This window comes from Symphalangus syndactylus, chromosome 24 (assembly GCF_028878055.3).
Source record: "Symphalangus syndactylus isolate Jambi chromosome 24, NHGRI_mSymSyn1-v2.1_pri, whole genome shotgun sequence".
Lineage (NCBI taxonomy): Eukaryota > Metazoa > Chordata > Mammalia > Primates > Hylobatidae > Symphalangus > Symphalangus syndactylus.
In genome coordinates this window covers 23,833,082-23,845,848 of record NC_072446.2, presented here as the reverse complement: position 1 = coordinate 23,845,848, position 12,767 = coordinate 23,833,082, and the positions used below count along the sequence as shown (strand labels likewise).

General features: G+C 51.6%; 1 protein-coding gene across 4 annotated transcripts in view; it reads right to left on the bottom strand.

Moving 5' to 3' along the window:
• Window positions 1-12,767, bottom strand: part of PREX1 (phosphatidylinositol-3,4,5-trisphosphate dependent Rac exchange factor 1) — a 204,021-nt gene that overhangs the window by 56,771 nt on the left and 134,483 nt on the right. For all 4 annotated transcript variants that reach the window (XM_055266151.2, XM_063633310.1, XM_055266152.2 and 1 more), the window contains exons 8-11: window positions 11,653-11,771; window positions 9,936-10,085; window positions 7,645-7,792; window positions 200-300 (exon numbers count right to left, since the gene is read on the bottom strand). In XM_055266151.2, the coding sequence (XP_055122126.1) occupies window positions 200-300; window positions 7,645-7,792; window positions 9,936-10,085; window positions 11,653-11,771 (518 nt within the window). The remainder of the gene's footprint in view (window positions 1-199; window positions 301-7,644; window positions 7,793-9,935; window positions 10,086-11,652; window positions 11,772-12,767) is intronic.

Genomic DNA, 12,767 nt, shown 5'->3' with positions numbered 1-12,767 from the left:
TTTTGAGGTGTCCCTGATTTGCTGGTGCTTAAGAGGCAGTTTTACAAGGGCATCCACGTTCCTGTGGGCCGCACTGTGCCCAGAAAACACGGCGGCTGCACGAAAGGGTAGAAGCTGCCTGAGTTAGTGGAAGCATGGCACAGTTGGGGCCTGACCTGTTCCCACCCCTTAGCCCAGCTGGGCCCAGCCCTCCACTCACCGTGGTGGATGATGCCATTCTCCAACAGGGCTTGGCCCAAGTTGACTCCTTCTTCCGTCTTGCTGATTTCACCAATTTCTAGGAGCCAGGCAACGAACTCACTGCCAGGAACACAATATGTGGTTGAGAGGATTTCCCCAATGCTGGGACCACAGGGACCAACACTAAGCTGGCCTGGCCACATCCACCCCTGGGAATGACAGCTAGAACTTCCCACAGGGAAGCCGAGCTTAGGAGTCTATAGCCCTTGGGGTTGTACTGAGGCTTCATGCTTCTCTTATTACCAGTAGCAGAGAGGAGAGCGTGACCAGATTCCAGGTCTGCCTCAGGCTCACTGGATGGATGCATGGATGGATGGAAGGAAGGATGGAAGGAAGGAAGGGAGGGAGGGAGGGAGGGAGGCTGGGCAGGCAGGTTGGTGGATGAGTGACTAGATAGATGGATTACTGGATGGATGGATGGATGTCCGGCCAGACACACAGCCAGCACATGGGCAGGTAGGTAAGTGGGTAAGTGGATGAATGAACAGACAGATGACTTAATATGGGGTAGATGAAGAAGAGAGTGAGTAGATGGGTGGATGGCTCAGGGATGGATCACAGATGGCTAGATGGGGTGGTGGCTGGACAGATGAACAGAAGGGATGGACAAACATGCAGGAAGAAATAATAGGGGGCCAGAAAGATGATGGTGGGGAGTCAGGAGAGCTAACAGTGATGAAACCATGTCATTTCCATATTCAAAACCCTCCCACAGGCTTATTACTCAGAAAAAAAATCCCAACTCTTCCCACATGGACATAAACAAGGCCCAGCATGACCCACTCCCACCCTGACTGATCTCACCCCCAATACCTCTCACTAGTTATGCCTTAGCCACACCTACCATCTTTCCCTTATTAAAAAATACCAGACTCCTCCCTGCCTCAGGGCTGTTGCACTTGCTGTTTCTTCTGCCTGCAAATGCCCTTCCTCAGCTCTTCATGCAACTGTTCCTTCTCATCCTTCAGGTCTCAGCACAGACGTCACCTCCTCAGAGAAGCCTTCCCTGACTACCTCATTTAAAATGGTCCCCGACCCCTATCCAATCCATCACATCTCGGTGTTGCTTCCTTTTTTGCACTTTTCACTGTCTGGAGTGGTCTTGTTTACAGATTTATTTTATGTATTTATTGGCCATCTCCCCCAACCAGAATGTAATGACATGAACAGGGCGTTTTCTCTGTCTTATTCATGGCACTATCCCAGCACCTACCAGAGGGCCTGATGCACAGCGGGGCTCAATGATCATTTATGGGACAAATGAAGGAATGAACCATCCAACATTAAGGAATGTTCTGAGGTCGGCAGGAAGGTCTCGGGGAGACAGAAATGCTCCCAGGCCAGAGGAAGACAGGCAGCTTTTCCAACTCCCACGTGACTGCCCGGTGGTGAGAAGCTCAGCCGGGGCCCCAGGTCCTAGTTCTTGCGGGTGCTTCTCAGGCTCAGCCCAGGGCTCAACCCACTCAAACTTGGCAGGAAAAGGGAGAGCCTGGAATGGGGCTGTTTCCGCCGAGGCAATCTGTGTTCAATGAAAGCAGGTGGCAGCTGGCCAGAGCCTGAGCACCCTGCTTATCGAAACCAGCTGTCCTGCCTCCAATTACAGGGCCAGAGGGGGGCAGGGCTATTTTTAGCTTCCTAGTGTTTGGCAGAGCAAAGACCTGCCTGGTGTGTAGGTAGCGGTGTGTGCTGGAGCATTCAGAATGCCCTGGCTGGAGGCAGAGTGGGGTGCAGAAGAAATGCATCTGCTTTGTGGGACAGGCGCCCCAGGTGGGGAAGGGATTGTTCTGGGTCCTGTCCACCCCCAGTTCCATTCTCAAAGTCTTGGAATTCAGGGACAGGGAGAATGTTGCCAGCAGCTGAAGGAGGGGAACAGATGTTTGAGTGCCCACTCTCGGAAGCTGGAGACCCAGCGTCCGGTGGCCCACCAGCTGTCTAATTGGGGGCCGCCTCTGGCACTCATCAGCAACTCTGTGGCCAGGGTTCGGGGACAGGAAGTATCCCACAGCAGCTGCTGGGGCAGAAGAAGACAGCCCAGAGGACAGCAACTCTGCCCTATGTTTCTGCCCAAACCGGGTCTTGCCACCTTCTGGTGGATCAAGGAGGGTTCACAGCCTGATGGGCAAAGCTGGGCGGGTCCTTGTGCCTCTCTGGGCCTCATCAGGGCCCACCTGGGAAGTAGCTCACTCAGTCACCTTCTGGATTTAGCAGGCAAAATTTCTAGTCATATGAAATCCTGAGCTGGGATGCGGTATGCAAAAACCCAATAAAATTCATCTCTAGTGCAGGGGTCTCAAACTTGTAAACAGGAAAAACAGGACAGGAGGAGACTGTGCAGAACCAGCCAGCACCTGCCGTGTCTAAAGCTGGCAGCCACTCTTCAGTGTAGCCCATCATGGCCCATTATGTTAGAAGACGAACGCATCTAACAGCTTCTCAGGAGAGTGAGGAAATCCAGCATTTCCTGTGAAATCTCCCCATCATTAAATGTTCATATCGAGTCCAACATTTTCTGAAAGCACTACGTGGGCCGAGGAAAACATGTCTGCTAACTGTATCAGGTCAGTGGGGCACTGCTAGCCACCTCTGGGGTACAGAGGAGAGTGTTCTGGGCAGGGGGATCAGTCCACACAGAGGCCCTGAGAGGTAAGGTCAGGAAACCAGCGATCTGCCAGTGGGGAGGGGCGCTGGCGTGCAAAGTGCAGCTAGGTCCAAGCTCCCAGAAAGACGCAGCTCAGGACAGTGTGAGGAGAGCTGGAGATACAGGGAGAAGGCAATCTAGCTTGATGGGGAGTCTGAGAGTCAGGGATGGCAGGGTGAGTTGAGAGTTAGGATGTGTCAGCTTTCATCCCTCCTTCCTTCCCGCCTCCTAGAATCATTCACCCACTAAACATCTACTTAGCCTACCATAGGCCACGGCCAGGGCGAGGCACAGGGAATACACTCTGCAGTCTTCCTAAGAAAGCCGCCTGAGCTCAGGCCCAAGGTACCACTTACGACCCAACACAAGAATCCCTTTTTCTTGCCTGATTCCTCCGTGGGCCATGGGCTCCAAGAGGGTAGGGACCGGGGGGTACCCAGTGGAATACCCATCCCTGTGACTCCACGGCTCGGGGATGCCTCCTAGAGATGACAATGTTGGACAAATCCTTACCGACCCTCTCGTGCACGCTAACACCCTGCACCTGTGCATACAGGTGGCCAAGACACCAAGGCCCCTTCCACCTTGGAGCTTTCCCTCTGGCAGACGTCCATAACTGAATGGCATCTAATCTCTGCCAAGGGTGAAACCCAAGGCCTTCTTCTTCCAGGAAGCTTTTCCTGACGGCCCCTGCCAGACACGCCTCGTCATACCTGGTCACCTTGAGCTCCGACAGCTCCACCAGTGCCCTCAATCTGGGCCAGGGTGATGAGTGACATCCTCATCTCACTCCGCTACCAAGACTCCTCCAGTGGCTTCCCAGAGCACCAAGACGGAAATGTGAGCTGCCTGCCAAGGCCCTGCCTGAGGTGACCCACTTTAACTGATGAGGCCACATCTCCTGCCCCTCTGACCACTCACGGCTCCAGCCACAATGGCCTCCTGCTGTTCCACCATCACTCAAAGCTCACTCCAGCCTCAGGGCTTTCGCACCTACTGCTTCCTAAGCCAGGAATGCTGTTCCCCACACCCTCTCATGGCTGGCTCTTGCTTGTCTTTCAGATGGTGGTTAAATGTCACTTCCCCTGAGAGGTCCTGACTGCCCACCCTGCTGAACCAGCCCCATTTCCTCTTGTCCTGACTTCACCCTAAGTATTTCCTTAGCGCATTCATCAAGTTGCTGAAATTCCCTTCTTTCTATCTGTCTCCTTTTCTGTCATCTGATTTCCCCCACTGGATGCTTACCTCTATGAGGGCAGGGACTTCATCTGTCCTATTCCCAACTGGCACATAGCGGGGACTCGGTAACACCGAGTGGGTGAATGAATGAGTGAATCTGTTTTGTCTCCCCTACAAATCTGAGGATGCCAGAGGGCACAGGCCATGCTCCTCCCAGGACACTCTCCACATTAATACAGATTGTATTCTTTGCTTTTTAAATGTGGCATCTAAGAGTTTTTTCTCTGAGTAGGGCAGAAAGAGGCCCCTCCTTCATACACTCATCATACACAGCCAGTACGATTCCCACGAGTCTCACCAGCACTGTGCTGCACACGTCACGTGTGTTCTCTCACTGTATCTTCTGACAGTCCTCAGAGGCACGTTTTATTATCTCCCTTTAACTGATCATTCACTGAGGCTCAGAGAAGTTAAGAAACTTGCCCAATGTCACACAGCTAGAAAGTGAGGGAACCAAGACTTGAGTCCAAATCTAACTCAAAGCCCAACCCTTGAGGGTGATAAAAGACAAATCAGGCCAGGTGCAGAGGCTCACGCCTGTAATCCCAGCACCTTGGGAAGCCAAGGCGAGAGGATTTGCGAGACCCCCATCTGTACAAAAAAAATAAAAATTAGCTATAGAAGCCTGGCACAGTGGCACGCACCTGTAGTCTCAGCTACTCAGGAGGCAGGAAGATCGCTTGAGCCCAGGAGTTTGAGGCTGCAGTGAGTTATGATCACACCACTGTACTCCAGCCTGGGCAACAGAGCGAGACCCCGTCTCTAAAAACCAAAAGATAAATCAGACACTTTTTATATTCATGCAGTTCCCCAATAGTGGAGACAGATGTAGAGAGAGGAACTGTTGGGAAAAATAAAATGTGCTGAGTAGAAATAAAAATGAATAGACAAGGCAAAGTACAGTGGGAGACAGCACCAGTGTGGCTTTGTGATCTTGTACAGAACCCTTCCCCTCTCTGTGCCTCGGTTTCCTCACTTTTAAAATGGTGATAGTGGCAGTGACTGTTTCACGGTGTTGTGTGGGGATTAAAAGACATGGCTGAATGCCAGTGCATGGAGCAAAGGGCTTGATCAATATCTCGGTGGCTACGAAGTCCTTCTACCCCCGAGGACCAGGGACGCATCTTAGACAAGAAGATTCAGTAGCGGGACCCTGGCAGGGGTAGCAGGATCACAAACCCCAGGGCTGTGTGCAGAGCAAAGCTGTGGAGGGAGAAGCGTTTATCAGAACAATCTCCTGCAGAAAGGCTGGCCCTTTCGGATCTGCAGTTACAAAACAAGCTGCCATCCTGGCCTCGTTTCAAATGGGCACTAAAAGAAATCTCTCTAATCCTTCCCGAGGAGGCAGAACTCCTCGAAGTTCTGATCACAGAAAGGCTGCCTCATCGGTCCGGACTGGGCAGTTTGGCAGGAGACAGGAAGGTTCTCCGGCCCCAGGGGGCCAGGAAGCTGGCCCCTGCTGAGAGAAAAGCCTCCTTTCCTGTGGGATTAGGAGTTGGCTGAAAAGGCCAGCCAGGCTGCCCCGCCCCGCCCCGCCTGCCCCAGCCATCAGGACTCCAGGGCCCAAACTCTCCTCTCCATGGAAGCTCAGAGCTGGAGTTCCTGATGCTCGAGGGCAACAGGGCACCAAGGCCCTTGAGGGCAACAGGGCAATAGAGTCCAAGGCGCCCTGCGGGTCTGAACCCTTCTACCTGCTGCCCCTCCACCACAAGCCTCAGGCCATGAGTGCCAGCTGTCCCCAAGTCCACACTAAGCCTCCGTGGCCTGCCCAACATCCATACTGCACCCTGAATGTCTATCAGCATTTCAACCTCCACCGGGCTCCTGCTCCTTCCCAGGGACCTGCTCCTGCCTCCCCGCCTCTTCCTCCCCTTGGCTTCTAGAGGAGTGCCACCTTCTCGCCAGCAGCTCCACTCAGAGGTCTCTGCCCCCTCCTCCTTCCAATGCCATCATGGGGCCCCAGGGCCCAAGCCTGCCTCTTCTCTCCCTTCAGGTTCCCCTGTGCAGTTCAGGCCGTCTCATGGCTTTAAAGACCATTTAACGCCATCTCCCATGCGTAGGTCCCCAATGCAGACCTTTCTCCCCAAGTCAAGATTTTGCATCCAACCAACAAGCCCACATCTCCATCTGGGTGTCTACCAGCCTGACGTAACCCGTCCACAACTGCACTCGTGGGCTTCCCACTGCCCCCTGCAGCCTGCTCCTCCCGCCATCTTCTTCCCCTTCTCAAAGGAGCAACTCCAGCTTCCCAGCGCCTCGCAGTCCTGAACTCCCTTTATTTTTCCACCCCATCAACAAATGCTGTTGCCTTCCAAGTTATCCAGAACACAGCCACTGCTCCCCGTCTCCACAATGACCATCCTGGGTCAAGCCTGGCCCACGCAACCTCTCGCCTGGTCCACAGCACTGTGATAAAGCAGCAGCTTTTACCCTAGAGGCCTCTGCAAAGGCTTTAGGGAAGTGGGGGGAGCTTAAGTCCTTACATTCTAAATAAAGGTCCCACATTGCCGGCAAACTTCTCTCCCCAGCTGCACCACAAGCTTCATGAGGTTGCAAGCCCTTGGCACCGTCCTCTCTGGAGTGTCTAGCACATTGTAGGGCCTTAAAACAGCCTGGCCATTTTACAAGGACTGGATTTCTTCTGCCTCTCCTGTGCCCCAGCCCTCTCCCTCAGGTGACCTTTATGAGCCAGCCTGTCACACCTGTGTTCTGACCCCTTTGAACTCCAGTTATAAAATGGGGCTGTATGTCCCAAACAGAGAAAGTGGAGGCTCTGAGCACTAAGAAGCTTATAGAAGCTTCCCCCGCCCCTCACATGTAACTCAGGAAGAGAGGCCTCACCAGACACTCTCCCTGCCAACACCCTGACCTGGGACTGCCAGCCCCCAGAACTGTGAAGCAATACATTTCTGTTGTTTAAGCCACACCAGTTTTGTGCAACTTTGTTATGGCAGCCCCAGCCAAAAAAAATGGGGTGGGGGTGGGGGGCCTACCTTTATTCTTCCAGCCCTTAAAACACCTTTGTAATCAATTACCTGTGTTCAATATCTCTCTGCTTGAAATGCCTAGAGTGGCTTCTCTTTTCCCAAGTGCTACAGCAGCATTTTTCAAACCGATAGTGCTTTGTGAAACAATGTCATGGGTCTTGCCAGCATTAATTTTGAAATGAATGAAGAAGCAACTTGAATAGAATAGAAAGAACAGAAGAGAATAGAAACAGATATTTTCAGAGTGGGATCAAGCACAGTAAGCTCTGTGAAACCTCAGCTTCAATCATATATTACATGAATGGGTGTACCAGGTCACAATGGAAAATTATGTCTGGTAGTAGGCTGAAAGACCTGATTTAGGGACCCCACTAGCCTTCTTGATCTCTGAGGGCTGCTCCATAAGGATTCAGGTCCTTTTGTGGCTCTGCCCAGGACAGCTCCTGGGCAGGGCCAGGCTGCATGGGTGGATGGGGATGATCTGCCCCACCTCCAGCTGAGAGCCCAGGGACCCAGGGAATTAAGAGTGAGGCTACTCACTTGCCAAGAAAGCACTTGGGGACAGTGCTCAGCTTTCTCCGGCGGTCCTTGATGAGGTTCACCTTCTTGTTCATCATCATGTGGTACAGCTTCTCCCCCTTCTCCGCAATCATGACGTAGGCATCACGCTCCATGCCCAGCTTCAGGCCTACACAGGGGCACGGTCAGCACTGGAGAGAGCACCAGACCCAGGGCAGGGGGGGTGGGGGGAGACAAGGGGCAGGCCCACAGCTCCTGAAAGCCGGCCTGCCACCTACCCCATCACCTGCCCCCCACCACCACCACACCAGCAGCAGCTAGAGGGCACTGACTGTTGCTGCCCTAGGCACCTGCCAATGACACCTCAAAACAACCATTTTACAGATGGCAAAAGTTGAGACCCAGAGAGATTAAATCCTGGGATAACAGGGGGTCATGTCTTCAACCCAGGAATCAAGCTCTAGAGCTATGTTCTTAATCACTTTCCTATGCTGCCTCTCCAACCTGAGGGTGGGTTTCCAGATTCACAGGTTATCAGAAAACTTGTCAGTATCTTCATTCCAGCCCAGTAATAAAAGTCTAGTCGTTCTTCCAGCCAACACTCACAGGACCTGACCCTAATCTCTGCCCACATTTTTCTATTTTGACCCCCATCTAATTTTGACAACAGCAAATGCTTTTATAGCACCTACTATATGCCAGTATGCCACATGAGAAACCCATAATAATAAGGTGCCATAATTATCCCCATTTTACAGATGAAGAAACTGAGGACCAGAGAAGTTCAGTTCTCTGCCCAAGGTTGCCCAATTGGAAGTGGTGAAACCAGAATTTAGACCCGGGAAGTTGGTTCCAGATTCGTGCTCGTGACCACCCCAGCCCTGAGGTCAGGATGTGGACAACACCCAGTTCTAACAACCAAGACCCACTTGGGCCACACCCCCACCCGTGATCCCATGTGCCCAACAAAGACCACAAAGATACTGATCAGCCTCACTAAGGCCACATCCCTGAACCCCATCCCAGTCCTGACCACATACTCAGCCCTGACCAATTTCAGAGGTCACAACCCTGCCTAACCAGGCCCCCAGTTCAGTGGTTTATCTGGCCTAATATCATTTTAATAAGTGTTGGTGCAACGTTTAGGATCAGAAAATGTCACCTAAAAATCCATATGTCTAGTTTCTCTAGACAAACAATCCATGGATTTGGCCCCGCTGGGCCCATATTCCCGAGAGAGGATGGTGGCTTGTCTTGGGTGGAAGTAGGGAGAGGAGAGGAGAAGCGGATGGGTGTGACATATATGTGAAAGGCAGAGTTAAAGGGACTTGTTGATCTATTGAATTTGGGGAGCAGGCGTTGCAGGGGAGACCAGGGGTGATACGAAGACTTTGACTCTGAGCTGTGGGGCTAAGGGAGGAGCCACTGACTGGTATGTAGAAGTCGAGGGGATGAGCAGGTTTGGGGCAGAAGGCTGGGGGAAATGAAGAGCTATGATTTAGACACAGCAAGTGTGAGCACCTACGACACCTCCAAGTGGCAATTTCAAGTAAGCAGGATACACATTTGGAGGAAACTGAGGCCCACTTTCCTCCTCAGTAAAACTGGGAGGTGGGGAGGGTTTTTAGAGTTATATGTCAGATTTTGAAAAGTGCTCAAATCCGAGACCTCCTGTAGCATTACAACCCTCTACAGCAGGAACTTGGATCCCCATTTACCGGATGAGATCACTGAGGTCTGGAAAGCTGGAGTAACTTGCCCCAAAACACACCAAAGCCTCCTTTTCCCAGCCTGGTGGTCTCTGCACAAAACAGCCCGGTGCCTCCACACAGTTGTTGCATGCCCACCCCCAAGCCCACCCTCCGATTATATCCAGCCCCCGCACTTCCTCATGTGAACTGCTTCGGGGGTGCCTGTGCCCAGAGGGACTCCTGACTGAGGTTAATGGGCAGCTCCAATGGACCCTCCTCCCAGAATTAGATTCAGTGAATATCAAAGAAAACCTCAGGCGGAGGGCATAGGGCTATGCGCAGGAAAGGGGAGCATCTTGAGTCCTAATGTTTAAGGGTGAACACCTTCGGGCAAGACCCTTCTTTTGGGCCTCAGTTTCCCCATTTGTCTAGTGGGCAATCTCTGCGGTACCACCAAGTTGGAATAGTCCCAGAGCTCCCGGTCCCTTCAAATACCTGCTTCTTACAGCTCTGATCCTCCTGAAAAGGACCCTATGCCCCTTCCCTAAACACAGCCCCCACTCAGAAGAAGCCACGCATAGCTCAGGGATCCCAGGCGAGCCCCCCAAAGCCGCTGCTCACTCTCGCGCTGCTCCCGCTCGCGGATGATGGCGTCCAGCCACTTCTGCTTCTCCTCTGCCGTCTTGGCCATGCAGACAAACCACTTGTTCTTGGCCGTGTTGTGGATCTTCCAGCCGTTGGTGACGGTATAGCCGTTGCTGTGGTAATCCGCTGGTGGGGGTAGGAGGCAAAGGTGCAGCAGAGACTCAGCCACGTGACCTTCAACACTTCCCATTAACTAGCCCTTCCACCCCAGCACAGGGCAGGGCCCTCAAATGGATCAGGATGGGGAGCTGGACTTTCAGCCCTTCAAATGCTCACTTCTTGTCCTTTTCCAGTGGGCAAGGAAGACCTTCTGCAAACAAAGACCCCTCTTAACCACTCAATGACAGGGGGCTTCATTTTAAGACCTCTCATCTAGGCACAAACACAGCAGTGACTCATGGGGAGACACTTACTTGGAGCCCCAAAATGCTTCCTGGGCTCTTCCCATCTCACTCAGGCACTGGAGTTACTTAAAACCTTAGTGCCAGCCTGACAAGCCAAGTCAAACGTGGGACCCCTACCCAATGCTGGCTGGGATGGGACCTGGAAAACCTCTCAAACAGGTTGGCAAACAGGGAAGCGAAAGCCTGAATCTGAGGAGGGCTCCAGGGGCTTCATGAGACTGCCAAAGGGGCCTGTGGCTCAAAACCAAGCAAGAACTCCTGCTCTGGACAAGCTCAAAAGCACACATACTAGGAGATGCTCACATGAGCCATCACAGCGTCACTGTGCATGACCGTGAGTGGTGGCAAGAGGCCAAACATCCATCACCCAAAGAATGGATGAAGTGTGGAATGTTCACGCAACGGAACACACTGCAGCAACGGAAACCAAGAGGCTGCAAACAGCTACATGCAGAGATGTGGATGAACCCCACCAACATGGTGTTGAGTGAAAGAAGCAGTTTGTTAAAAAAAATGTAGACCATATTTTCTGGGCCGGGGAGACTAGGTGTCGCTGTGTCACCCAGGCTGGAGTGCAGTGGTCAAATCATGGCTCACTGCAGCATCTACCTCCTGGGCTTAGATGATCCTCCCACCTCAGCCTCCCCAGTAGCTGGGACCACAGTTGCACTCCACCATGTCCAGCTAGTTTTTGTATTTTTTGTAGAGACAGGTTTTCTCCATGTTGCCCAGGCTGGTCTCAAATGCCTGGGCTCAAGCGGTCTGCCCACCTCAACCTCTCAAAGTGCTAGGATTACAGGCGTGAGCCACCACACCCAGCCAACCATATTTTATGACCATTTAAGTAAAATGGTCATGAACATTATATGACCAGGTGGGCTGTATATATATACACATATATAATCACATATATGTAAAGCCACTTAAACATATGTAATCATGTAACCACTTATATAAGGCTCAAAAATAGAAATTTTAATTAAAACATTTAGTCATAAATGCTTAGGAGGTAAAAATGTCTTTAAAAAGCAGGAAAATGATCATCACAAAATCCAGACAGTGGTTACTTCTAGGCGGTAGAAGGCATTGCAAGGAGGAAGGATTTGGGGTGCAGTGTTTTATTTCTTAACTTGAATGCTAACCACCTAGATGTTCGCTTCATGCATCTATGCTCTGGGCACTTTTTTGTAGGTAGATTACATCTCATGATAAAAGAAAAAATATATTTAAATGAAACAGAGAGTGCCAGGGAGCAGGCAGGGCTCAGGCGGGGCTGGGGGAGGGGCTACCTGTCCCATCTTCCACGTTCTCCACCTCCATGACTTCAGTGTTGATTCGACCCCTGAAGATGTAGAGGGAGCCGTTGATGGATTTGGTCCTCTTCGTGGACTTCTTGCTCCCGGTGACCCTGAAAGACAGTAAGAAGTCAGCATCCCCTGCACATCACCTCCCAGATACAACTATTTTCAATAGCGCAAAGGGGAACACAACACTGAGGGGCATCCAGGGGACAGAGAGGAGCCCCGGGTAGGGTTCAGGAGCAGGAGTGTTTGGCTGGTGCTGGGGTAACTTGAACAAGTCACTTCTCTTCCAGCCACAGCTTCCTCATCTGGAAAACAGGCTAATAGCCTTGCAGACCCCACAAAGCTACTTTTCAGCTAAAAGGAGACATGGGAGACCAACAGGAGGTAACAGAGACCCATTCTTCTTGGCTAGAAAATGGGGAAAGACCTGTTAAGTTTCTCAAAGACAGGAACTTCCTGAAATACGACCAGAATGGAAGGAGGGCTTGGAATTGGCAGTCCATTCATCCATTCATCCATCCATCCATCCATCCATCCATCCATCCATCCATCCATCCTCCACCTTCCCAGGGTTCAATCATTCACTCGAGGGAATTCTATCATTCACCCACTCCTATAGTCTAAATGTTGGTGTCCCTCCAAAATTCATGTTATATCTTAACCCCCGAGGTAATGGTATTAGGAGGTAGGGCCTTTGAGAGATGAAGAAGTCAGGGGGAAAAGGACCTCATGAATGAGATTAGGCCCTTATAAAAGAGGCCCCAGAGAGCTGGCTCGCCTCTTCCACCACGGGGGACACAGCAAGAAGGCACCATCTATGAAGCAGAAAGCAGGCCCTCGCCAGCACTGAGTCTACCAGCACCTTTGATCTTGGAGTTCACAGCCTCCAGAATTGTACAAAATACATTTCTGTTGTTTATTTTATTTATTTATTTATGTATTTATGTATGTATGTATTTATTTATTTATTTTTTTTTTGAGATGGACTTTCACTCTGTTGCCCAGGCTGGAGTGCAGTGGCATGATCTCAGCTCACTGCAACCTCCGCCTGTCGGGTTACAAGCGATTATCCTGCCGCAGCCTCCCCAGTAGCTGGGACT